Source organism: Loxodonta africana, chromosome 16 (genome assembly GCF_030014295.1).
Source record: "Loxodonta africana isolate mLoxAfr1 chromosome 16, mLoxAfr1.hap2, whole genome shotgun sequence".
NCBI lineage: Eukaryota > Metazoa > Chordata > Mammalia > Proboscidea > Elephantidae > Loxodonta > Loxodonta africana.
Window position 1 is genome coordinate 29,248,086 of NC_087357.1, and position 27,456 is coordinate 29,275,541.

At 41.4% G+C, this 27,456-nt stretch overlaps 1 protein-coding gene across 1 annotated transcript in view; it reads right to left on the reverse strand.

Annotated features, from left to right (window-relative positions):
• SORCS3 (sortilin related VPS10 domain containing receptor 3) overlaps positions 1–27,456 on the reverse strand; it is a 663,735-nt gene that overhangs the window by 290,832 nt on the left and 345,447 nt on the right. The window contains exon 4 of the mRNA XM_003408955.3: positions 2,030–2,188. Within this exon, the coding sequence (XP_003409003.3) occupies positions 2,030–2,188 (159 nt within the window). The remainder of the gene's footprint in view (positions 1–2,029; positions 2,189–27,456) is intronic.

Below are 27,456 nucleotides of genomic sequence, written 5' to 3' on the forward strand. Positions count from 1 at the left end.
TAAAATCTCAACCGTGACCAGTGCTCGGAAGGAGAGGAACACAATACTATGAGAGAGAACATCGAGGGGCATTTCACCTTGTCAGGAAGTCAGGAGAGGCACCCTGACAAAGTGATGCTCAATCTGAGGTTAGACAATGCAAGGCTTATACTTACTGGAGAAGAGGAGGAAGAGAATTCCAAGCACAGGACAAGGAGCAGGGAACAGGCAGCTACAGTGAGGATCTGAAAGAAGACCATTTAAGAGGAAATGCTATCCATAGGTAAGGAGAGAGAAGAAGGAATCAGACCAGAAAGGGGCTGGTAGACCCTGTTGGAGACTTCAGTCTTTATTCTATGAACAATGAAGATACTGAATGGGTTTAAGCAAAGTCATGGAATCATAAGACCTACATTTGAGAAAAGATCATTCCGATTACAGTATGGAGAACACACTGAAAGAGGCTGTGGCAGTAGTCTAGATGACAACTGTAACCTGTTTGAGTGATGGTGGTAATAAAAAGATCCATTGTTCTTGAGTCATAGAGACCCTACAATAGGACAGAGAAGAACTGCCCTACAGGATTTTCAAAGCTGTAAATCTTTACAGAAGCAGACTGCCACATCTTTCTCCTGCAGAGCAGCTGGTGGATTTGAACCGCCAGCCTTTCGGTTAGCAGCTGAGCGCTTAACCACTCTGCCACCAGGGCTCCTTAACGGAAGTGAGGTGAGTCAAGAGATGTTTAGGGGTAGGTTAGACAAAACCTGTTGCTGGATTACAGATGGCGGGTTAGGAACAAGGAAGTATTAAAGATACACCTTAGGCATCTGACGTTTTTAAGTAGATGGACAGAATTAGAGAATACCGGAAGAGAAGCAGCTTTGTTGGGTGAAGATCAGGAGTTCATTTTTGGCATATGCTGAGAGGCTTCTCAGGCAGGCCAGAGACAATGTCAAGTACACAGCTGGATATATGGATCTGGAGCTCAAAGAGGAGGTATTATGGGATATAATATCTTTAAAGTATTTTAAAAAAAGAAAAATACATTTGTTTGAGGTTTCTCTTCCATTGCTAAAACTTAGAACGATGATGTCATTGGACTGAATTGTATTCCCCAAAAATGTGTGTAAACTTGGCTGGGCTGATTCCCAGTATCACATGATTGTCCACCATTTTGTCATCTGATGTGATTTTCCTATGTGTTATAAATCCTACCTTTATGATGTTAATGAGGCACAAGTAAAGTTAATGAGGCAGACTTAATCTCCAAAATTAGGTTTTCTCTTGAGTCAATCTCTTTGGAGATACAAAAGAGAGAAGCAAGCAGAGAGACAGGGGAACCTCCTACCACCAAGAAAACAGAGCCATGAGCAGTGTGCATCCTTTGGACCCAGGGTCCCTGTGCTGAGATGCTCCTAGACCAAGGGAAGATTGATGACAAGGACCCTCCCCCCAGAATCGACAGAGAAAGCCTTCCCCTGGATCTGGCATCCTGAATTCAGTTTCTAACCTTCTAAACTGTGAGAGAATAAATTTCTATTTGTTAAAGCCATCCACTTGTGGTATTTCTGTTATAGCCCACTCGATAACTAAGACAAATGGTATATTCAAATTTTATCAAACCAAAGATGGTGTGGTGGAATTTGACAACATGGACCCAAGCTCTGGCTCCTCCAGCTACTAGCTGGTTGGTTAAAACAAGTCCCTTTGCCTTTCTGCACCTTTGTTTACTACACTAAGAAATGAGTATTATCACATATGTCCCACTTACCTCAAAGTGTTATTTTAAAGTTCAAATGAGTAAATTTATAGCGAAAACCATTGTCAAATTGTGAAATGATAAAAAGCATTGCCAATAAATCAAAGATTCCTTCCTGCATATTTTGATTTGAAAGAGTAGAAAGGAAAGTGAGTCACTGTAGATAAAATCAGCTTGGTTAGATGATGGAATGTCACTGAATTCCCCCCAAAATTTGGATTGAGAAAATGAGTACTTTTCACCAGGTGGTACCCAGGTGACAAGACATGAATGAAAACAGTATCTGTTCACCTTTTGATCCAAGCTGTAGGCCAGCACCCAGTCCTCTTGCTTGGGATGAAAAAGTAAGCTCTGGATGTAGAAGGTGAGCCGATACTTTTGATAGGTTGCCCCTTCGTCTGAGCTGATCAATATGCTGCTTTCCATTTCAGGGTCACTAAGAAGCATGATCTGAAAAAAATGAGGAAATGAAGAGAGAGTTAGTGGGAGACAGTAAACATAAGAAATTAAAGCATAAATATAAAGTCATCTGTACTTGTATATCAAAGCACATAAAGGGGCATCTGGGCCTCTACATGAAATATTGGTATTATCTTTTCTTCCTGATTTAGTCCTTCATTGATGAATTGAGCTGAAAGAATGTGCAGGGCTAGGTCTGCATACAAAAGGAGGCTTCATTTTTGATGTACATCTTTTAAGTACTGAAAGCATAGTCTTACAGTCCTGTGTCCCTGACCTTGGGAAGGTCCTCTCTTTCTCTCTCTCAATTCTCTTTAAGTCCTTCTTCATCACAAAATTGCTCTTTAATCATCAGAAGGATCCCCATTATCCCACTGTTTGCTTTCTCTTTCTGAATTGTTTTATTGATTTAAGTGTTTTTATGATCCTTTGTTCTAATATTATCCAAACCACATAGCTCTAAATATTGCTGCCCAAGAAAGTCTGTCATTCCTAAACCAAACGGACAGAATGGTCTAGTGAAAAGATTTTGGCATCAGAAGGAACAACTTCAAATCTCAACACTTCTCCATTCATATTGTGTCACCTTGGAAAAGTTAATTAAGTTTTAGAGGTCTCAATTTTCTCAACAATGACTTCATTTTGATAATACCTGAAATGGTTTTGAGCACTTGGCATAATAATATGCTGTTGACAAGCAACAGCTATGATTACTAGTTGCCTTTCAGCACTTAAAAGCCCTCTCCAACCACTGCAAGCTGGCTTTCATCCACAGTACCCCAATGGCATCCATCTCACTAAAGATATAATTGACTTCCTGGTATTTAAATCCAATGAACATTTAGAGACTTAGGCCTTTACCTTAGCTGACCTCTTAGGAATCTTTGATACCACTAATAATTCCATCCTCCTTAGCATTCTATTCCAGGGGCTTCCATAAGACCACACTCTTGATTTTCCTTCTCTTCTCTGGATGCTCAACTTTCTCCGATTAACCTTTAAAATATGGCCATCCCTCAACCCTCTGTTTTAATCTTCTTCTTTTCTCACTCAACACGCTGCTCCTCAGTGACCTTTTCCACTCCCATTTTTCTCAATTATCATAATTTTGAAGACAACTCATAAATTAGTTCTCCAACTGAGGTCTTCGCCTCTCAGTTTCAGACCTGAAAACACATACCTCATTAAAAAAAAAAAAAAAAAACCATTGCCATCAAGTCAATTCCTACTCATAGGGACCCTATAGGACAGAGTAGAACTGCCCCATAGTGTTTCCAAGGACATACCTCACAGGTAACTCCATTTGTAATCTCATAGATACCTCAAACTCAAGATGTCCCAGGGGTTCCTAATTCTGGCTCTATTCCTTCCCTAACGTTTCCTGGATCTGTGAGTGTTTCCACCAACCATTCATGTGAAGTCAAAAGCCTGGGATTCATTCTTGACTCCATTTTCTCACTCACCCCCTAAAATCAATTTGTGTCAGAGCTCTTTGTATTTTAACTCCTAATTTACTCTAAAATTGAACCCATTCTCTCCCTCTCTATTGTGATTGCCTTAGTCTACAACATCTCAATCCTACTGGATTCCTTTAAGACATTCCTAGACACCCTCACTTCTTTAGCCTTGTCCCCTCCAATCCACTTCATAGCTGGTGGCCAGAGCAATAATACAAATCTTATTCTGACATTCATTGATCTTCCTATACATTCCCTAAATACATTCCTAACCCCTAAAACAGCCTGCCAAAATCCTGTCATGTCTTTGGCTTCATCATCAGCACAGCTTTTTTGGACTTTTTACCCAATGCTAGCCAACTTCTTTGAGTTTCTGAAGTCTCCTAAATGAATGAATAAACAAACGAGTTTATTTCCTCTAGATTTTTTTTTTCCTGTCATTGGTATACTGCCACCAATTGTTGAGGCTGTTTCTATCATGAGGTCGGAACCATGCGGCCCCAAATACAAAATTAAAGCCAAAAAAGATTTCCAGATATTGTAAAATAAAGCTATCGAACAGTAGGGTTTTAAAAAATGTTACCCACAGCATATATGAGTACTATAAAGTAAGCTTTGAAATAAATTTAGGTCTTTTAACTGCTAAGATTCATAGTTCTTTCTCTCTTTCATTTCTTCACTGCTTCTAAGAAAAGCTTGCATTTTTTTTCCCTCAAATATTTGCTTTGGCTTCAATGAAATATGTTATTACTGTTTATCAGCAAAATTTTTAAAAAATTGATCTGGTGTAATAGTCTTTTTACATTCATGGGGGAATAATCCAGAGGAAAGATGGGTTATTCAGAAACAGAATAACTTCCTCGTCCAATGGTACTGTGAACGGGCAGGGTAACGGACAAATGGAGCCCCTGTGCCCTTGAGAAAGCCTCAGAGCATGCACCCATGCCCCTTGTAGGGTTTGAGAGGACAAATACACTGCGTAAGAATGAGGCTTTCATAACCGACCTTGCTTGCTTTCACATCCTGTACCAATGGGCTACATAACAGGCAATGAAATCATTTTTCCCCTGGTGCACAGAAATTAAACTGCTTATTTTATGTAGGTATAAAGAAGCTTCATGCCTATGATTTTAATTAGAAGATAAGACCAACATCATAAACGGGCTTTATTTTATATACCATGAGCTACAATATACTGAATAAGGGTTACCATCAAACATCTTCTGCAATCTATTCTTCTCCTAGCTCTGTTTCTGCACACCCACACACACACTTACACACACACATGCTCACTCACACATAAACACCATACATGTGTGCACACACACTAACACACATACCATACAGACACCGCATATACATGCATGTGTGCACATACAAATAAATTTATATGTAATAAGGCATATTGACATTGTGTTGGTTTCATGGAGCTTAGGTTAGAAAGAGCACAATTTTACTGCAACCTTTCTCTAACATTCTCATCAGAAATCCTTTTATATATTTTGATATCACTGGCAGTGTCTCTATTCAATCCCAGTTTTTGAGAAGAATGAAAGGAAGAGAAATAGATGCCTACATACTCTGGATTTCTAATCTGTGCCAGGAACTTGTCTTAGTTATCTACTGCTGCTATAACAGAAATACCACAAGTGGATGACTTTAACAAACAGGAATTTATTCTCTCACAGTCTAGGAGGCTAGAAGTCCAAACTCAGGGTGTCAGCTCCAGGGGAGGGCTTTCTCTCTCTGTCAGCTCTGGAGAAAGGTACTTCTCATCAATCTTCCCCTGGACTAGGAGATTCTCAGTATAGGGACCCCAGGTCCAAAGGACACGTTCTGCTCCTGGCACTACTTTCTTGGTGGTATAACGTTCCCTTGTCTCTCTGCTTACTTCTCTCTTTTATATCTCAAAAGAGATTGGCTCAAGACACAACCCGATCCTGTAGATTGAGTCTTGTCTTATCAACATAACTGCTATTAATTCCATCTCATCAACATCATAGAGATAGTATTTACAACATATAGCAAAATCGTATCAGTTGACAAAATGCTGGATAATCACATAACATTGAGAATCACAGCCTAGCCAAGTTGACAGATATTTTGCGGGGACACAATTCAATCCATGACATTCCACCCTTGGCCCCCCAAAATTCATGTCCTTGTCACATGTAAAACATTCACCCCATCGTATCACAGCAAAGTTTTAAATCAACTCCAAGTCCAAAACTCCAAAAATTCCTCTTCATCTGTGAAATCTAGGATACAAGTTATCTGCTTTCAAAGTACAATGGTGGAACAGGAATAAGCTAGACATTTCCATTACAAATGGGAGAAACTGGAGGGAAAGAAGGGGTAACAGGCACCAAGCAAGTCAGCAGAACACATTACACTAGCCCTCAAGCATTGAAAATAATCCTCTGTTCTCTGATACCATTTACACAACGGCCCTGCCCTCCAGACTCTAGGTATTGACTGGCCACACTCTCTGGATTCTGGGTGGAAGCCCCAGAATAATCTCTGACATCCATAATTCCACCACCAACAATCTCTTCAAGGCAATGATAAAACTCTTCCAGTCTCTATCCATCCACAGTTTCAAAACCATATCCACGTTTTAGGTATCTGTTTTGGCAGCACCCCACTCCCAGTGCCAAATTGTCTTAGTTATCTAGTGCTACTATAAAAGAAATACCACAAGAGGATGACTTTAACAAAGATAAATTTATTCTCTCACAGTCTAGGAGGCTAGAAGTCCAAACTCAGGACATCGGCTCCAGGGGAAGGCTTTCTCTCTCTGTCAGCTCTAGAGGATGTTCCTTGCCATCAATCTTCCCCTGGACTAGGAGCTTCTCAGTGCAGGGACCCCAGATCCAAGGGATACGTTCTGCTCCTGGCACTACTTTATTGGTGGCATGAAGTCCTCCTGTCTCTCGGCTTGCTTCTTTCTTTTATGTCTCAAAAGAGATTGGCTGAAGACAAAACCCAATCCTGTAGATTGAGTCCTGCCTCATCAACATAACTGTTGTTAATCCCATCTCAACAACATCATAGAGACTGGATTTACAACACATAGGAAAATCACATCAGATGACAAAATGGTAGATAATCACGCATTATTGGGAATCATGGCCTAGCAAAGTCAACGGTTATTTTTGGCGGACACAATTCAGTCCATGACTGAACTTTACCTGCTATTTCACTGAATCCACATGCCAATCATACTATGTATCATTACTTGCATTTCACAGGTAAGAAACTGAGGCTCAGAGGAGGAAAGCAACTTGTCTATTACCTCCTCTGATTGACTCAAAAGTGCCTCCCCTCCCCACCATACACACACACTAACACTTTACTGGACCTTCAGCCCACAGCACTTTATAACATTTACCAAAAAGGGACAAGCAGAAGTCAGACAAGCAAGTCTTCACCCCATTTTAAACATCTCTGAGAAATCCACAGAACAGCAGCTTCAGAAAAGTTGCCTTCTCTGACCCATACCTACTTCTGGCCAAAGAAACATCAAGAATTAAATGAACAGAAACACAAGGGCGAGGTACGATGTTAGTGTTCAAAAATAATAGAAAGGACCATAATATTAACATAAATATAATAAGAGAACAAATGTCTTATCAGAAGCTCAGCCTCATGATGAAATATGTGGGTTGTGTATTTACATACCATAAATAGAAAATCCTCTCACACCCTCCCAAATTTTTATTGTTAAGCATGGGTTGTCAACTCAAATGCCTAGAGGGCAAGGCAAGTATAGCAAATGAGTGATGCAGATAAAGCAAGCCAAGACGTAATGTGGACTGTGTCAAACTGGAAAGTACATGCCTTTCCTTAAAATATATTTAAATGGATCAAAAAAATGAAATTGTACCCAAAATATATGTCTGCGGGCTAGACAAGGCATGTGACTCTTGGTAAAGTTATAGTACCTGTTTCTACAAAAATAAAGAAATGTACAATCTTTGCCTTCCAATTTTTAATTACTAAAAGCCCTTTTACCTATAGTGATGGCTATTTAGGTACCCATGAGTTCTTCTTTAACAAACTTGAACAACATGAGCAGAGCAGAGTTCCCACTGGAGATTTTGGGTTTGTTTTATTTTGTCGTTGCCTCATTCTACCTTTACTTCTTTATTCAGCTTGTCTTGACATAGATCTGCAGTTAGTGTATGTGTGCTGGAAGGAAGGAGGGGAGAGGGTAATTCAAATATGGTTACAAACCAAAAAAGCCAAACCCAGTGCCGTCGAGTCAATTCCGACTCATAGCGACTCTATACAACAAAGTAGAACTGCCCCATAAAGTTTCCAAGGAGCACCTAGCAGATTCGAACTGCCGACCCTTTGGTTAGCAGCCATAGCACTTAACCACTATGTCAGCAGGGTTTCCAAAACCAAACCCAGTGCCGTCAAGTCGACTCCGACTCATAGCGACACTACAGGACAGAGTAGGGCTGCCCCATAGAGTTCCAAGGAGCGCCTGGCGGATTCAAACTGCCAACCCCTTGGTGAGCAGCCGTAGCACTTAACCATTATACCACGAGGGTTTCCAAATATGGTTAAGTGGAGCTATTAACGGCACAGGCTCTGGGGGAAGACAGCTTCAGTTTCAATCCTTGGTCTACTACTTACTTAATATGCAAACGTGAGGAAGTTTCTTAATTTTTCCCTGTCTGCTATCTCATCTATAAAAAGGAAACAATAACTGTACCTTCCTCACAAAGCTGTTGGAAGGATTACATGAGATAATGATTAAAAGGACTTAGAACAGTGCCAGGCACGAAACTGCTAAATGAAATGTTAACTATTACCTTAAATAACCCAGGATAAGAGCACAACTAAAGTCAGAAGTGATGCCAAGTACAAGTGATTTCAGGATTACTTGCCTCCCTCTCTGCTCCCATCAGCCCAAGCTTTGTAGATAAGAACCAAAGGGCAAAGAAGAAAAAACTACTAGTACTTGCAACCTAGGTAATATTTTGAAAAAAAAAAGTAAATATCAACACTGCCAGAATAAACGTCAATCAGTAGGTAATTATCAATTTGATAAATACACTAGTTGCTCTGAATGACAACTCTTTTTTTTTTATTAACTTTTATTGAGCTTCAAGTGAACGTTTACAAATCAAGTCAGACTGTCACATATAAGTTTATATACATCTTACTCCGTACTCCCACTTGCTCTCCCCCTAATGAGTCAGCCCTTCCAGTCTCTCCTTTCATGACAATTTTGCCAGCTTCCAACTGTCTCTATCCTCCCATCCCCCCTCCAGACAGGAGATGCCAACACAGTCTCAAGTGTCCACCTGATATAATTAGCTCACTCTTCATCAGCATCTCTCTCCTACCCACTGTCCAGTCCCTTTCATGTCTGATGAGTTGTCTTCGGGGATGGTTCCTGTCCTGGGCCAACAGAAGGTTTAGGGACCATGACCGCCAGGATTCCTCTAGTCTCAGTCAGACCATTAAGTATGGTCTTTTCATGAGAATTTGGGGTCTGCATCCCACTGATCTCCTGCTCCCTCAGGGGTTCTCTGTTGTGCTCTCTGTCAGGGCAGTCATCGATTGTGGCCGGGCACCAACTAGTTCTTCTGGTCTCAGGGTGATGTAGGTCTCTGGTTCATGTGGCCCTTTCTGTCTCTTGGGCTCTTAGTTGTCGTGTAACCTTGGTGTTCTTCATTCTCCTTTGCTCCAGGTGGGTTGAGACCAATTGATGCATCTTAGATGGCTGCTTGTTAGCATTTAAGTCCCCAGCTGCCACATTTCAAAGTGGGATGCAGAATGTTTTCATAATAGAATTATTTTGCCAATTGACTTAGAAGTCCCCTCAAACCATGGTCCCCAAACCCCCGCCCCTGCTCCACTGACCTTTGAAGCTTTCATTTTATCCAGGAAACTTCTTTGCTTTTGGTCCAGTCCAACTGAGCTGACCTTCCATGTATTGAGTGTTGTCCTTCCCTTCACCTAAAGCAGTTCTTACCTACTAATTAATCACTAAAAAACCCTCTCCCTCCCTCCTTCCCCCCTCGTAATCACAAAAGTATGTGTTCTTCTCAGTTTATACTCTTTCTCAAGATCTTATAATAGTGGTCTTATACAATATTTGTCTTTTTGCCTCTGACTAATTTCGCTCAGCATAATGCCTTCCAGGTTCCTCCATGTTATGAAATGTTTCACAGATTCGTCACTGTTCTTTATCGATGTGTAGTATTCCATTGTGTGAATATACCACAATTTATTTACCCATTCATCCGTTGATGGACACCTTGGTTGCTTCCAGCTTTTTGCTATTGTAAACAGCTGCAATAAACATGGGTGTTCATATATCTGTTTGTGTGAAGGCTCTTATTTCTCTAGGGTATATTCCGAGGAGTGGGATTTCTGGGTTGTATGGTAGTTCTATTTCTAACTTGAACGACAACTCTTATCTCTTCAATGGAAGGTTCTGGCCCAGGGTGGCCTGGCGAGCCAAATGTACCTTAGGGGTGAGAACCTCACACAACCAGTCTCCACACATTTTACCATTCACCATAAATGAACTGCCTGTGTCTCAGACAACAGGTAGAAAAGTTTAATAGTTTACCAACATACAGATGGTAACTTTTTTTACTTGTAAAACTATTTGCAGGAAATTTCTTGAAAAGGTGAATAAAAGTAGTCCTAATATTAATTGTGCTCTTGCAGAACCTGTACATAGACCAAGAAGCAGTTTTTGGAACAGAACAAGAGGATACTGCACGGTTTACAACCAGAAGAGGTGTGTGTCAGGGCTGTATCCTTTCACCATACTTAGTCAATCTGTACGCTGAGTAAATAATCCGAGAAGCTGAAGTACATGAAGAAAAACTCAGCATCAGGATTGGAGGAAGAACCATTAACAAACTGCAACATGTAGATGATACAACCTTGTTTGCTGAAAGTGAAAAGGACTTGAAGCACTTGCCGATGAAGATCAAAAACTTGAGCCTTCGGTATCATTTGCACCTCAACATAAAGAAAACAAAAATCCTCACAACGAGACCAATAAGCAACATCATGATAAATGGAGAAAAAATTGAAGTTGTCAAGGATTTCATTTTACTTGAATCCACAAGTAATGCCCACGGAAGCAAGTTAGGAAATCCAACAACGTATTACATTGGGCAAATCTGCTGAAAAAGACCTCTTTCAAGTATTAAAAAGCAAAGATGTCACTTTGAGGACTGAGGTCTACCTGATCCAAGCCATGTTATTTTCAATTGTCTCATATGCATGCGAAAGCTGGACAAGGAATAAGGAAGGCCAAACATTGAATATACCATCAACTGCCAGAAGAACAAACAAATCTCTCTTGGAAGAACTGTAGCCAGAATGCTTCTTAGATGCGAGGATGGCAAGACTTCGTCTCACATACTTTGGACACATTATTAGGAGGGACCAGTCCTTGGAGAAGGACATTATGCTTGGTAAAGCACAGGGTCAATGAAAAAAGAAGATACTCAATGAGATGGATTGGCACAGTGGCTGCAACAATGGGCTCAAACATAGCAATGACTGTGAGGACTGCACAGGACCAGGCAGCATTTCATTCTTCTGTGGTTATTATGGATTGAATTGTGTCCCCCAAAAATGTGTGTCAACTTGGGTAGTTCATGATTCCCAGCATTATGTGACTGTCCACCATTTTGTCATCTATGTGTCATAAATCCTACCTCTATGATGTTAATGAGGCAGGATTTTAGGCAGTTATGTTAATGATCCAGGACTTAATCTACAAGATTAGGTTTTGCCTTAAATCAATCTCCTTCAAGATATAAAAGAGAGGAGAGACAGGGGGACCGCATATCACCAAGAAACAAGAGCCAGGAAAACAGCTGGTCCCTTGGACCCAGGGTCCCTGTGCTGAGAAGCTCCTCACCTGGGGAAGATTAATGACAAGGACCTTCTCCCAAAGCCAATATAAAGAGAATGCCTTCCCCTGGCCTGGCACCCTGAACTCAGACTTCTAGCCCACTAGACTGTGAGAGAATAAACTTCTGTTTGTTAAAGCCGTTCACTTGTGGGTTTTCTGTTATAGCAGCACTAGATAAGTAAGACAGTTGTACAGTAGGGTCAGTATGAGTTGGAACCAACTCGATGGCACCTGACAACAACAGCAATACTAAAGATGTGTTGCAAATTACAAAGGACACAGGTGGAAGTCATGATCAGGAAGCAGCTGTGCTTAATCAACTTACACTTTCAAAATCTTGTAAGCTCATCTTACAGTCAAAATGAGTATTGAAGCCTTGATGGCACAGTGGTTCAAGAACTATGGCTGCTAACCAAAAGGTCAGCAGTTCGAATCCACCAGCCACTCCTTGGAAAGCCTATGGGGCAGTTCTACTCTGTCCTATTAGGTGGCTATGAGTAGTAATATTGGCGATATCAAAATCCTCCAGAAATCATTCCAGAATGCACTCTTTCCTGCTGCTGGGGGGTACTGCAATATCACTGATGAATATGTGACTTTCTCAATTTCCCATCCTCTCAGTTTCTCCCCTTCATGATCTGTAAAATGAGGTGAAAGCTTAAGGTTTCTCTCTCAGTCTGCCAGAGATTCCAGAAATGCAAAAACAAAACAAAACAAATGCTCACTCAATGCTTTGAGAACATTCTCAAAATAGGAGTACATAGACTACTCTGAATAGAAAAGGAGAAATGCTCTAATTTACTGCATAATTGAGTCCTAAAGGGAGACCCCTTAGCACAGTTAGATCTCAATAAAGAATAACAATAATATCAATATGAGTTCACAAAGACTATAAGGGAAATGCCAGCTGACGCCTAAACTCATTGACGTAATTGATGTGCTGTTGAATATTGACTTACACACAAATAGAGCCTGCTGTAGATAAGGCTTTTAATCACAATATACCAGCATATCTACCTCCCTCTCCCGCCCGATCTCTTTATCTCTTCTTATAACAGTGATTTTCAGCTGGTGAGGATTTTGCCCTCGAGGGAATATTTGACAATGGGTGGAAACATTTTGGTTGTCATAACGGGGAGGAGGGTACTACTGGGTAGAGGCTAGGGATGATGTTAAACATGCTACGATCACAAGACAGTCCCTACGACAAAGAATTTTCCAGCTCAAAATGTCAAAAATGCTGCTGTCGAGAAAGCCTGGTCTTAAGATTATATATATATATATACACACACACACACACACATACATATAGAGAGAGAGACCCATATATATACATGCATACACATACACACACACACAAGAGCTCTGGTGGCACAGCACTTAAGCACTTGGCTGCTAACCAAAAGGTGGGCATTCGGAACCCACTAGACACTCCAGGGGAGAATGCTGTGGCAGTTTGCTCCATAAAGATTGTTGTTTTTGTTGTTAGGTATTGTCCAGTTGGTTTCAACTCATAGCAAATCTATGTACAACAGAACAAAACACAACTCAATCCTGCACCACCCTCACAATTGTTGTTATGCTTGAGCCCACTGTTGCAGTCACTGTGTCAATCCATCTCGCTGAAGGTCTTCCTCTTTTCTTCTGACCCTGTACTTTACCAGGCAAGATGTCCTTCTCCAGGGACTGATCCCTCCTGATAACATGTCCAAAGTATGTGAGACAAAGTCTTGCCATCTTTGCTTCTAAGGAGCACTCCGGCTGCACTTCTTCCAAGACAGACTTGTTCATTCTTCTGGAAGTCTATGGTATATTCAAGATTCTTCAACAACACCATAATTCAAAGGCATAAATTCTTCTTCAGTCTTCTTTATTCATTGTCCAGCTTTTGCATGCATATGAGGCAACTGAAAATACCATGGCTTGGGTCAGATACACCTTAGTCCTCAAAGTGACATCTTTGCTCTTTAACACTTTAAAAAAGTGGGCATATTTGTCATTTGATTTCCTGACTGCTGCTTCCATGAGCATTGAATGGGGATCCAAGTAAAATGGTATCCTTGACAAATTTTTTCTCTGTTATCATGAAGTTGCTTATTGGTCTAGTTGTGAGGATTTTTGTTTTCTTTATGTTGTGATCCATACTGGAGACTGTAGTCTTCAATCTTCATCAATAAGTGCTTCAAGTCCTCTTCACTTTCAGCAAGCAAGATTGTATCATTTGCATATCACAGATTGTTAATGAGTTGTCCTCCAATCCTGATGTCTCATTCTTCTACATATAGTCCAGTTTCTCCGATTATTTGCTCAGCGTACAGATTGATGGTAAAGATTACAGTCTTAGAAACCCTATGTGGCCGTTCTACTACGTCCAATAGAGTTGCTATGAGTCAGAATCAACTTGAAGGCAATGGGTTGGGGTTTTATATATATATACACACAACTATGTTCTATATATAAGTGTCTGTACATATATCAAACTACTCTAAGCTAGAGTATACTTGCTCCTATATATACAGGAGCACTCGTAGTACAGTGGTTAGGAGCTCGGCTGCTAACCAAAAGGTTAGGGGTTTGAATCCACCAGCTGAGCTCCTTGGAAACTCTATGGGGCAGTTCGAATCTGTCCTATAGGGTCACTATGAGTCAGAATAGACTTGACAGCAATGGGTTTGGTTTGGTTAGGTTTGTGTGTGCATGTGTGTATATATATATATATATATATATATATATATATACACATATATACACATTTATATGTATACTTTACATATTACCTAGTATAAGTTATATATATATTTATTCATTTATTATATAAAATACATTACCTAGTATAAGGTGTGTATGTGTGTATATATATATATAAATACATATATACATACATCATACTAGGTAAAATATGTGAAGTACATATAAAGCTTTACAGATAGAACGCCAGTGCTTATTTATGCTTTTGTACTTATTCTCCTTAACCTGCTTCTATTTATAAGTGCCATTTTCTTTGCCAAGGTTAGACTGCACCCCCCACCTTTCCACCAAAATCCATTATATTAAGCTTATTTCTATTTAATACAAGCCTCACCAATAAAGTAGCAGTCACTTAGGCTGACTAGGAAAATAAACGAAAAGCAGAAAAATATAAAATTAGACATGAGACTGGAGATAAATTTTTAAAAATAATCAATCTATAAACACCATTTATTAATTCAGCTAATATTTACTGAGTATTCACTATGTACGGAGCTCTATTCTAAGGACTAGGATAAAAGCAATAATCAAAGCAGAACAAAGACCCCTGCCTTGATATAGGTCACATTCCAGTGAGGCAACACAGACAATAAACAAGTAAAATGTAAAGCTTATTGGATGGTAATAAATGCTTTAAAGTAACATAATGCAGGGAAGGGGACAGCAAGTGCTGAAGGAGAAAGTCTTTACTGAGAAGGTGACATCTGAAATAAGAAAAATACAGGAGTGCACGGGCCAGAACGGAGTGAATGAGGTAGACTGTTGGAAATGAGGTCACAGAGGAAGGGGGAGCCTACTAGATGAAATAAAGGCTCTGGCTTTGTCTCCAGTGATGTGGGAAGCATTGGAGGACTTTGGACAGGACACTGGTAGGCTACAGCTTTTGTCCTAATGCTTTCTCTCTAGCTGCCATGTTGAACAGAACATTGTGGAGTGGGGAGAGCAGGGGATGCAAAGAGACCAGCTAGAGGTCACTATATTAAACCAAGTAGGAAAGGCTGGTGGTTTGAGCCAGGATGGAGGGCTAAGGTGCTGATTCTGAATATGTTTTGAAGGGAAAGTCAAAAAGGTTTGCTTACAATTGGATGTCGCATATAAGAGGAAAACAGAAGACCCATTAAAAGAGTTTGCACCTGTACGTTCATCTCAAGGTTGCTTACGATAACAAACAATTGTAAATAACTCAAATTGTCTAACAACTGGGAGAACAAAATCAGCATTTATGAAATGGGCAGGTCTGTAGGAGGCGCAGGTTGGGAGCTTCGAAAATAAGGAGTTTGGTTTTGAAAAGGTTAAGTTTAAGATGCCTAATACACATCCAAGAAGAAATGTTAAGCAGACAATGGACAAAGGCTTATTTTCAGGAGAGTGGTGAGGCCTGCAGATAAAAATTGAGGAAGCATCAGTGTTTAAACAGCATCTGAAGTTGTGAATTTGGAAATCACCAGGAGAGCAAATACAGACAGAAAGACAGTTCTCAGGGCTCTAGGGTACTGTGTAAGGATCAAAGAGATAAGGAGGGACCAGGAAAAGCAGATTGAGAGGGAAGAATCTGAGAGAAAGAAAGAAAACTCAGAGTACGAGCATCCAGGAAACCAAAAGAGGCTGTGCCAGGCCAGAGACAGTGCTCAAGTGTGTCAAACGCAGCTGATAGTGAAGTAAATGAGTACCAAGAATTGACCACTGGATTTAGCAACATGGAGGAGATTGGTGACCATGACAAAGGCCATAGACTGAAGTAGGCAGGTTCCGTTAGCGGTGATGAGAGTACAAACTGACATGACCTTTTAGGAAACCAATATGGCAATATGTTACGAGACTGTTATAAGTATTCCTATCTTTAACCCTGTAATTTCTCTTCTAGGAATCTGTTCAAGGAAACCATCAGGCGCCCAGTTAGAGGTTTATGCACCTGTACGTTCATTGCAGTGTTATTTGTAGTAATATATATTGGAAATAACCAAAGCATCAGATAGGAGAATGATTAAAGTAAGCTAAATCCATTCAGTGGAATAGTATGCAGCCATTAAATATGAATTCAAATAGTTTTAGAAAGCATGAAAAATGATCATGGTATGTTTAAACAGTACAAAAAAGCAGCTAAAAAAAAATCACATGAAGCATAATCTCAATTTTGTTACAAATTGTTTACATTTCAGGTCTGTATTTACGCACAAAATTTGATGAAAATATTCACTACATGCTAACTGGTTAGTCCTGAGTGGCAAGATCATGAGCATTTTTCACTTTCTTCTTTATGCTTTTCTCTTCTTTCCAAATATTCTGCAGAGAATATACATTAGTTCATAATCCTAAAACACCTGTCTACAGCATGTGACTTATCCAATTATCCAGTAAGTATTGGGTGAATTATCCAATAAGTAAGGTAAGCATTATGCTATAGAACCAAGAGCATCTGCTGACTTAAGGAGTGGTAGTGCTGACCTCCCTCCTATAACAGGAATCTTCTGCCCCAACCTCCGGCACTCCAAACTACCCCAGCCACCACACACTGGATGAATCTTCCCCGGCCAAGCTCTGATTATGATATTTTTGCTCCACAAGAAAGTCTAGTAGCCTTCCCCACTGTCATAAAAACCAAGCTTGAAACCTCAGACAGTTCATAACTGTGTCCCCATGTCATTCTCAGGCTTGTCCTCTGCAACACAACCTCTTGCTCTAGCCAAGCAGCTCCTGAGAGTTTCCTCAAGTCACAGAGCTTATTCTAACATCCTGTCTTGGCTAACATTGCCCTCCTGACCTACAAAGCCCAGTATCCTCCCAGCCCAGCCCATCCTTCAAGGCCCATTTTCATTCTCTCCCTTCCTAACCCTCTGAATGCTCCAGCAGAAAGATCTCTGCCTTCCAGGAACTCCATCAGCAAATCTGTTATAACACTGAACTACTATTATTTTATGTTCCAATGTATTTGAAAATTGATAAATGTATTCACATATTTTAAAATATTGTTTATTTACTGTTTCACTTGTATTCATCTCGCTTTGCCACCACAATGTTAAGTTCCTTAAAGGAGGGAACTTTTGCTTTGTCACATCTTTTGGTCATATTTGCTGTGTTAAATGAAACATGCGCTCAATAAACACGGGATGCATGATTTAGTAAAGGGTTTTTAAGCTTGCTTAACAAATATTTAATGCATTATATTTGTGGCTTATCAGGGCCCTGAGCAAAGAAGCTCAAAGAACATCTCAATAAGAGCAGTCGGTAAAACCTTTACCTGAAGCACTGCCCCTCCGTTAGCCAAGGTATTGCCAATCCCACGTCCCATAATCATCAGTGCACAGAGCACTCCCTTTACCACGTCCAGTTTCTCTTCTGAGAAACTGTAACATAGACACATTCAATAAATTGGCGTGCATATAAGTTTTCAGCAAGATGTTTAGTTTCAGTTCATCAACAGACGAATGGCTAACAAAATGTGGTATAGCCATACAATGGAGTATTATTCAGCCTTAAAGAGAGAAATGAAGTTCTGATGCATGCTATGACATGGATGAACCTGAAAAACATTATACAGGGTGACATAAGTCAAAAACAAAAGGACAAATATTGTACTGTCTCTCATATGCAGTATCTGGAATAGGCAAATGCATAGAGACGGGCTGGGGCGGGGAAAATGGGGAGCTATTACTGAGTTTCTGTTTGGGGTGATGAAAAACATTTAAAAATGGAGAGTGGTACAGGTTGCAGAACATGGCAACTGTAATTAATTTCACTGAACTCTATACTGAAACATGGTTAAAATGGCAAATGTGATATTTATTTTACCATAATAAAATTTTATAAAAGGCATTTAGTTCCAATATTTGAGAAAGGCAAGTCTAATCCTGACAGAGAAGAGAAAACGAAAAAGAAGTTTTGTAATTAAAAAAAAAAAATTGGAGGATACACAGTGAGGTTGAAAGTTATTCTGCATGTTTTTGTTGAATTATTTTTGGTGTTTGGTTGTGGTTTGATTGGGGGGCTTTCGTTTGTTTTGTTTTTCTCCATATTAGAAACATTAATGGAAGACGCAAACCCGGGCCTTAGTGTACTCATGAGATCAGGTGGAGGGTACTTAGACGTGGGTTAGAGGGGTTGAAAACAGACAATTTGGCACAATGTTGTCATAAGCACAGACAAGATTTATAACCCTGTATACTGAGAAGGGGAAACCCTGGTGGCGTAGTGGTTAAGTGCTACAGCTGCTAATCAAGAGGTCGGCAGTTCAAATCTGCCAGGCGCTCCTTGGAAACTCTATGGGGCAGTTCTACTCTGTCCTATAGGGTCGCTATGAGTCGGAATCCACTGGACGGCAGCGGGTTTGGTTTTTTTGGTACTGAGAAGGGTTTTGCAAACTATTAAAGCCATTGAATGAAGATCATTCCAGGTATTTACTGTTTCAAGCATCCAAGTTGCTATGGTGCCCCTCTTGGGCCACAGTGGGGCCCCAGAGTTAGGAATCACTGCTTCAGATCCTAAAATCAGAAAGGCAAACACTACGTGAAAAGATAACAAAAAACGTGTTCACAGCATGCATATTATCTACCACAAAATAAACCTAATTTATAAGCATCTTGTTGAAGCTGAGTGGGAGGAAGATCCTGAAAAGATTCTGGTGTGCAAGGGATGGTAAATGGAAATTAATTGCACAGTACTCATTATGACTAATTTAAGAATTACAGATTGTCCCTGATACAGTATTTATTTAGTGTGCTATCTTTAGTATTTAATTTAGTGAACATTAAAAAAAAAAAAAAAAAGGCACAGGGCTTTTTATAAGCTCACCTGCTAACTCTATTTTTCCCATTAGATCTTAAATTCTTCACTTGAGATGTCTCTAACTAGGGTGATTTTCAGGGACCTAACCCTTTTTAACCCTAGATAGGAAACCAGGAAACCCTGGCGGCATAGTGGTTAAGAGCTACTGCTGCTAACCAAAAGGTCAGTACTCGGAAATCGGGTCAATTCTATTCTTGTCATATAGGGTTGCTATGAGTCGGAATTGCCACAGACTCGATGGCAATGGGTTTTGTTTTTTTTGGTTAACCCTAGATATTTGGGAGGGATTATTGTACTCAGGAGAGTCAAGCCTTGCTTCAGGTTATCATGAGGAAAACAATCAGGTGACTCTGGAAATCTATGTCCTGGTGTAGTTGAAACGGAGACCAGGAAGCCAAGAGCGTCATTAGCCTTGGTACCAGGATGACTGCATTCTTGGAGCATTGCCTGCCCAGCGAGGAGGAGGGTTTGATGAAGACAAATTAGAACTCAACTACTCATTAACACCAGTCACTGCCTACGTTTCTGAGAGGGCAGGGACAGGCTCCCATCCAGGCAAAATGCTAGATGTTATACACATGGTGCAAATGCAACTTTCTTCTGCAACAACCCTTTGGGCCAGTGGATACATAATAGACCAAGCATAATAACCCATGGTGCCTGACAGCCCTTTCATCAGTGCAAGAAATGTTCCGTGGCAAAAGCAAAAGCGAGGCTGATCCCGTTCTTCCAGGAGAGAGACGGTTAGCTCTCAGGAGAAGTGAAAATGAAAAGGAGCCTGGCATTGAGGGGAAAAGATTTTGGGAGGTTGCTTGAACTCTTCAGTTGGTCTGTGCTTTCTACCCCTAGCTCAAGACACCTGCTGTGCACACCTTCACCCTCAGGCAGAGTTAAGTAACATCAAAGTCTTTGAGTTGCATTGCATTTTATAGTGTGTCAAGTCCTTCCACAGCTATTCTCTCCTTGATCCTTGCTCTACCCTGTGAGCAGGGCAGGCAGGTATTATAAGCCCCTGTATTTATCTCCTACTGCAGTTGTGACAAATTACCACAAATTTACTGGCTTAAAACACACACCTTTATTTTCTTTCAGTTCTAGAGGTTGGAAATGCAAAATGGGTCTCGACAGGATGAAATCAAGGTGCTGGCAGAACTTCGTTCCTTTCTGAAGGAGCTAGGAGATAATCTGTTTCCTTGCCTTTCCTAGCTTCTAGAGGTTGCCTGCATTCCTTGGCTAATGTCCCCTTTCATCTTCAAAGCCAGCAATGGCCAGTCAGGTCTCTATCATATTGCATCACTCTGACTTTTCTGCCTCTCTCTTCCACATTTAAGAACTCTTACGATTACATTAAGGAGCCGTAGCAGTAGAATGGTTTAGTGTTCAAACCCACCCAGCCAGTCTGCAGGAGAAAGTCCTGGTGATCTGCTCCCATAGAAGTTACAGCCCAGTTTGGGGTCTTAAACGCTAGCAAGCGGCCACCTAAGATGCATCAATTGGTCTGAATCCACCTGCAGCAAAGGAGAATGAAGAACACCAAAGACACAAGGTAATTATGAGCCCAAGAGACAAAAAGGGCCACATAAACCAGAGACTACATCAGCCTGGGACCAGAAGAACTAGATGGTGCCCGGCCACAACCGATGACTGCCCTGACAGGGAACACAGCACAGAACCGCTGAGGGAGCAGGGCAGCAGTGGGACACAGACCCCAAATTCTCATACAAAGACCAGAGTTAATAGTCTGACTGAGACTAGAAGGACCCCAGAGGTCATGGTCCCTAGACCTTCTGTTAGCCCAAGACAGGAACCATTCCCAAAGCCAGCTCTTCAGACAGGGATTGGACTGAACTATAAGACAGAAAATGATACTGATGAGGAGTAAGCTTCATGGATCAAGTAGACACATGAGACTATGTGGGCAGCTCCTGTCTGGAGGGGAGATGAGAAGGCAGAGGGGGTCAGAAGCTGGCTGAATGGACATGGAAATAGAGGGTGGAGAAAAGGAGTGTGCTGTCTCAGTAGTGGGAGAGCAACTAGGAGTATATAGCAAGGTGTTTATAAATTTTTGTATGAGAGACGGACGATTTGTAAACATTCACTTAAAGCACAAAAAAAATTAAAAAAAGAAAGAAAACCCTGAGGAGCCCAGTTCTACTGGGACACATGTGGGGTTGCCATGAATCAGAATCAACTCAAAGGTAACTGGTTTGGTTTTTTTGTTTTATATATAAAGAATTTATCTGCCCTTTGTTTTATGTGTTGCAATATTTTCTCAGTGCCTTTGGGCTCAGTTTATGTCTTTTTTCCCTTAACATAAAGGGATTTGCGTTTGAAAAAAAAACAAAAGTTACAGCCTAGAAAACCTATGGGGCAGTCCTACTCTTTCACACGGGGTCTTTATGAGTCAGAATCAACTGGATGGCACCCAACAACAATAACAGTTATACTGGGCTCACTCAGTTAATCCAGGATAATCTTCTCCTCTCAACGTAGGCTGATCAGCAATTTTAATTCCATCTGCAACCTGATTTGTCATGTAACACAACCTACAAGTTGCAGGAGTTAGTGTGTCTTTGGGGCCATTGTTCAGTCCCACCACAAATCCCCATTCTACAGACAAGGAAATGGCAAAGCTGAGCCACTTGTCCAAGGTCACAGTTGGCTACCAAGTGTTAGAACAGGGGCTAACCTCAAAACTCTACCAAGATGAGTGCTTTATCCTACCTGCTGTGCTCTGTATTGGCAACTTAGTCGAAGGAGAGAGAGGACACAGCAAGGGAATGAAAAGCAGTTTGTGTGAACAAAGCAGAAAAGAAATAAACAGAAACAGGAGGAGCCACCAGAATGATGGCTGCCCCACAGGTCATTTACCTAGGTTGTTGTCTTGTCCTGTCCTACCCATCATCTTCCCCTTTTGTTTTCATCCCTTCAGCTGCAAATTTGGCCCCAATCTCTCCTGAAAAAAGAGCATATGCCAGTTTATGTATTTGTGTTCATGTTGAGTTTTTAGGGCATTTTGGTTGTTTGGTTTTGCTTCCTCTCTTTCTGGACGTGAGACAGGAGGAAAGGGGACAGGGAGGTAGCAATTTTGCCAGGCAGGTACACTCCGTAATGATCCATCATCCTGTGCCAGGCGGTCCCCAGACAGGCAGGGAAGAGAAAGCCACGATAACAGTAATAAACAGAGAAAAGGGCCTTCCAGTAATAACATAATGAGGAAGCCCCAGCTGCCACAGCCGGGGTGGTGGAAAGAGGGAGGAGAGGAAAGATGGAAGGGGTGAGAGATGGAGGTGCTCAAGGTTACAGTTTTATGTGTTCCCCCAGTGACTGCTCTGAGACTGTGTGTGTGTGTGTGTGTGTGGCGCGTGCACATGTGTAGTTTTTCCTCTCTCATTGTACAAAGAACGCTACCACCACCATACATACCCTCATCAACTTTTTGTTTACATTAAGGATATAGGAGCACATTTGTCAAAAGGCCCAATGGCCACTTCTGATTCCAAAGCTTGGCAAAGGATCCACCCCTAAGGTGATTTAGATTAATCGCTTCTCATTAGGAGCCAATAAACAAACTGCGTTCTGAAAGTTCCTTTCTGCCGTGGCCCACTGTCACTGTGTGTAACTGCCGAAAGGGAAGGCTGAGGTACACCAGAGGGTTGTCACATGTAATTTATAGGTTTTAAGATCTAATCAGTTTCTATAATATTAGATTAAATGACAGTCTATATTAAAGAGGAAATTACATTTTGCCTTGCTTTATTCACCCCCTACCCTTTTCTAGCTAGAGTTTTCAAACAGCTTTTCTTCCTCTAGTCCCAGCAGAGGACCGAAAATATCCTTGACAAGATAGTTGAGAAGGATCACCCAGCAGACTCCCCTGCACCCAGCAGTCTGTCCAGAGCAGCAGCGAAAGAGATAAGTGGGAATATTCTCTTTACTGAGCCAACTCCATTCAGGACCCCAGTGAGTTAGCTCTTCTTCCCTCTCTTCAACCACAGCCTTGTCATCTCAGCCCTTGACCCCACTCACCTAGCTTCAACATATTTATTTTGAGTTTTGGATGGTGGCATTTTCAGGATGAAGGAAGCCCTGGAGTAAACTGAAATCCTATAAAATCTCATCACTTTTGGGTTTGGAATTAGATGGATCTTGCTTTTTCATTTGGGCAATCAGTCATTCAGTCATGTGGTCAATCATTCTTCACATTCATTTACTGAGACTCTAGCTATATGCCATACTCCTCTACGGGCACAGGGAATATAAAGATGAGTAAGACAACATTCAAATCCCTCCTGATCATTCATTAACTCCTTGACTTCGCAGTTTCAGTTTTTCTCAGCTGCAAAACTGAAAAGAGAATAGTGCCCATCTTCCCACCCCCACGGTGATGTGTTGAGAGGAGGAAACACACCTACTGACATTGAGCACCTTTCTTTCCCTTCCTGCTCCTCATGCAGTTTCAGCATAGTAGTTACGGCCAACTGAGACAGGGGCAAAAGTAGAGAGTCAGTTTGTGTAAAGAGGGACGTCACTCAAATTGCACAGCTGAGAGATATCAAGCAAAAATGAAAACCAACAGTTGATAACTCCTGTTTAGAAGGATGTACACAATCCCCAAAAGCCTACTAAGAAAGGAGCAGCGGGACAGTAATTCGTTACTGTGCTGTGTTTGGTATCTATAATGTCAGCTAAGAAAGAACCATTTCCTTAGCCTGGTATACAAGATCTTTCAATCACTCAGACCTGTCCAACCTCATGTCTCCAGAGCCCCTATGCTCCTGAAAAGAATCACCCAATTCACTATGTCCCGAACATCCCACTTCCCCACCTCCATGCCATTGCTTAGATCATTCCTCCTCCTTGGAAGCTCTTATTTACCCTCTATTTGTCTAAACCTTACCTATTCTTCATGGCTATACCCAAAGGCCAGCTCCTCCAAGAAACCTCCCTGGGATTCCTCACTCAGCACCCTGTAGTGCGTTGCTGAGAGCTACAATTACCTACTTAAATTACAGTAAAACTGTAAGCTCTTTAATGGCAGGAAGATTTTTGTCCCATCTTTTTATCCTCCAGAGAGCCCAATTTAGTGTCTTTCAAGGGGCTCAAAAGGCCCGCGGCTCTGGTCCATGCTGCCTTCACCTCCAAGCCCAGCCTACAGGAGCAGGCCCTGCCATCCCTGCAGGACTCCTAGATGAGGAGCAGGAGCGATGGCAGAGCCTCAAGATGCCTCTTGAAGTCTCTACTCACAAGTGGCACTAGTCACTTCCACTATCGCTGCACTCATTGGCCAAAGCAAGTCATACAGCCAAGCCTGCCACCACTGAGGGGGAGGTGTATAATCCTCCCAGAGAGCCCCCAATAGCAGGGGTGGAGGCAAGGAATATTTTATGAAAAAAAATGCACTCAATCTGCTCAGGTAGCACAGACCACCGTCAGGGCATGGCTAACAGCTATAATAACCCCACAGCCTACTACCGGATAGCAAGTCTCGGTGCAAGTCTGCTTTCTTCCTGTGATGTCTGACTCCAGTTCTGGCTGCTGCCCATCAAAAATCCATTCATCCTGCTGATGTAAGCGACAGTTCCAGGTGGACTACTCTTCCCAGGAACTAATTCTACGCTAACTGCCTCAAGCCTCCTCTTCCTATTTCTTATAAATTAGCATTACCAACTGGTTTAATTAACAAGCAGAGGCCCCTCATGCTCAAATGCTGTGCTTGAATGCGCTCATGTTAAAGGATAGTGTACAGGTACTTGCTTTATATGGCTTTATGAAGCACGTATTATAAAAATACCTCACCCGTATGGTTTTTTATAACACCATGGCTGTCCATTCAATTCAATCCCATTAAATCCTAGCAATATTTAAGCGTTAAGGGTGACTTTCACTATAGTATTATTGGATAATGAAAAATAGGACAGATCGCCTTCAAAACCCCACACAATGGAGTAAACCACATCTTTTCTAAGCTTTTAATAATAGGACCACCATATTTCCTGGAAATGACACAGGCTCAAAGGGTTCCTTTTGAGATTCCCTCTTGGCAATATTAGTTTTCTTTAAAGTTTTTGTTCTGTGTCAGTCAAAGGAAACTCAGTTGGTCAAATATTTGGCTCTGTCTTCTCCATGTGACTGGACATTTTATAGGGCAATCGTGTTCTCCCCATCTGACAAAGAGTTCCCCAAGATTCTTGGTCTCCTGTTGATTTAAATATCTCTACAGAACCCAATATAGAGAGCTATCAGAACACAGTGGGATTCATTCCATATCATTGTACTTGACTCTGACTGGTGCTCTTAACCACCAGCTGCCTTCAAGTCAATTTCAACTCACGGTGACCCCATGTGTGTCAGACTAGAACTGTGAGCCACGCAGCTTTCAACGGCTGATTTTTCAGAAGTAGATGGCCAGGTTTTCTTTTGAGGCCTTCCTTCCAACCTTTTGGTTAGCAGCCCAGTGTGTTAAGAATTTGTACCACCCAGGAACTCCCTTGTACTCAACTTGGGATCCCCTTTGGGTCCTACATCCTCTTCTTAACACATCAGCTAGTATGCTCAAAGCTATTTACTGATCTGTATGTCTGTGTCCTTAGCAGCCTGTGACATCTCTGAAAGCAGTTGACTGTGTCTGAGTTATCTTTTCTATCCTCAGCATCCAGCACAGTGTCTGGCACACTGAAAATGCTTAATAATTAAGTTTGAACAAAATAATAGTTAATTAACTCTGAGAAAACTATTGTAGGGCAGAAAGAGTACTACAAGGTCATCTGTCCCAACTATCTCAATATACAATAAGGATACTAAGGATACATGAGAGATTCAGCCAACTTCCTAAAATACAGTTAGCAATGGTATAATTGTGAGCCAGGGATGGCACCCTGGAGAAGACCATCAGAATCACCTGAAGTGCTTGTTAAACACTGCACCTTTCTGGGCCTCACCCCGAACATCTTGAATAAGAATTTCTGCACTTTAATAAGCACCTAGCTTAGTGTTCTAATACGCGCTCAAATGTGAGCAGCGCTACTTCAGAGTGTCTGCAGGAGGAAACAGATTCTTGCTCTAGTTCTTTGCAGAACAGGAGTGAACCACCAGTTCCTGATAGTCCCACACCAAGGATGAGGCCCTGGAGAGTTTGCAGGGCTCATACTAAGTAAAATGTAAGTGAAATGCAGAAGCCACCTTCATCATGATGGGCCAGTTTCCTTGGACCCAATGGAAAGTCGAGGACTGCAGAAGACAATGACTTAGCTTTGGGGACAAAACTAACTATGAGGGAATCAGGCCATTTGATTAACTCTCCTTTTCTGAATAACCTTTGAATTCCCACAACTCTGCCAGAGATGGGGTCTCTAATTATTCCTTTTGTAACTTCACTAACTACACATGAAGTCTCCAGAATGCGTGTATCTTTCCCCCTGAAGAGCCTATATTTCAGGCTTTCTAAACACCACCTATTCCTCATAGCATGGTTGGGATATAATTAGCACCTACTGTGGAGCAGCAGGCTGCTTCTTTCAGGTTGTACACTTGGTTTCTAGAATAAAAATGAGCAGGAATTAGCCATTCTCTTTCCTCATTAATAGGCAACAGTTGCTATCCCTGCTAGTTTACAACACGTTGACACAACTCTCCCTAATCTCTTGCTGTTGCGCCTGCCTAAAGGTAACATCGCAGGGAAACAACTAAAAGGTATTTGGTGTTACTGTGTACATGCATTAGGCTAGAGGAGCAAATGCATGGAAAGGGAAACTTGAATCTGATGAGAAAAGAGTAAGCGTAGCTCTCAACTTGGTTACAAGGAAGAAAGTGGAAGGACCCTCAGCATTTGTTCCTGTACCATGGGTCAATGAAAACCTCAAGGGTCCTGGGCATCTAGACTAGGAAGGGCCAATTAAAGACTAAGGGAAGAAAAGATATAGCCCAGAGCAGTGCTTTTCAAACTTTTACATGCTCGTGAATCACTGGAGATCTTATTAAAATACAGATTCTGATTCAGTAGGCCTGGAAGTGGTATAAGATTCTGCATTTCTAAGAAGCTCCCAAGTTAAACCAATGCACCTGGTCTGGTCCACATTTTAAGTACAAAGGCTTAGAGTAAGTGTGATGGTTAAGACTGTGTGTCAACTTGGCTGGGCCATGATTCTCAGTGTTTATATGTGATCACCCCCATGATGGGATCTGCTGTGAGCAGCCCATCAGTTGAAAGAGTTTCCTTGAGCATGTAGCCTGCATTCAAATATGAGGATGTTGTGGCTTTTGCCCTTTCTGGATCCTGCAGTTGCCTCCTGTTTGTCTGACCTCCAGTTCTTGGGACTTGAACTAGCAGCTTACCTGCCAATCTTGAGAATCATCAATTTTCACAGCAT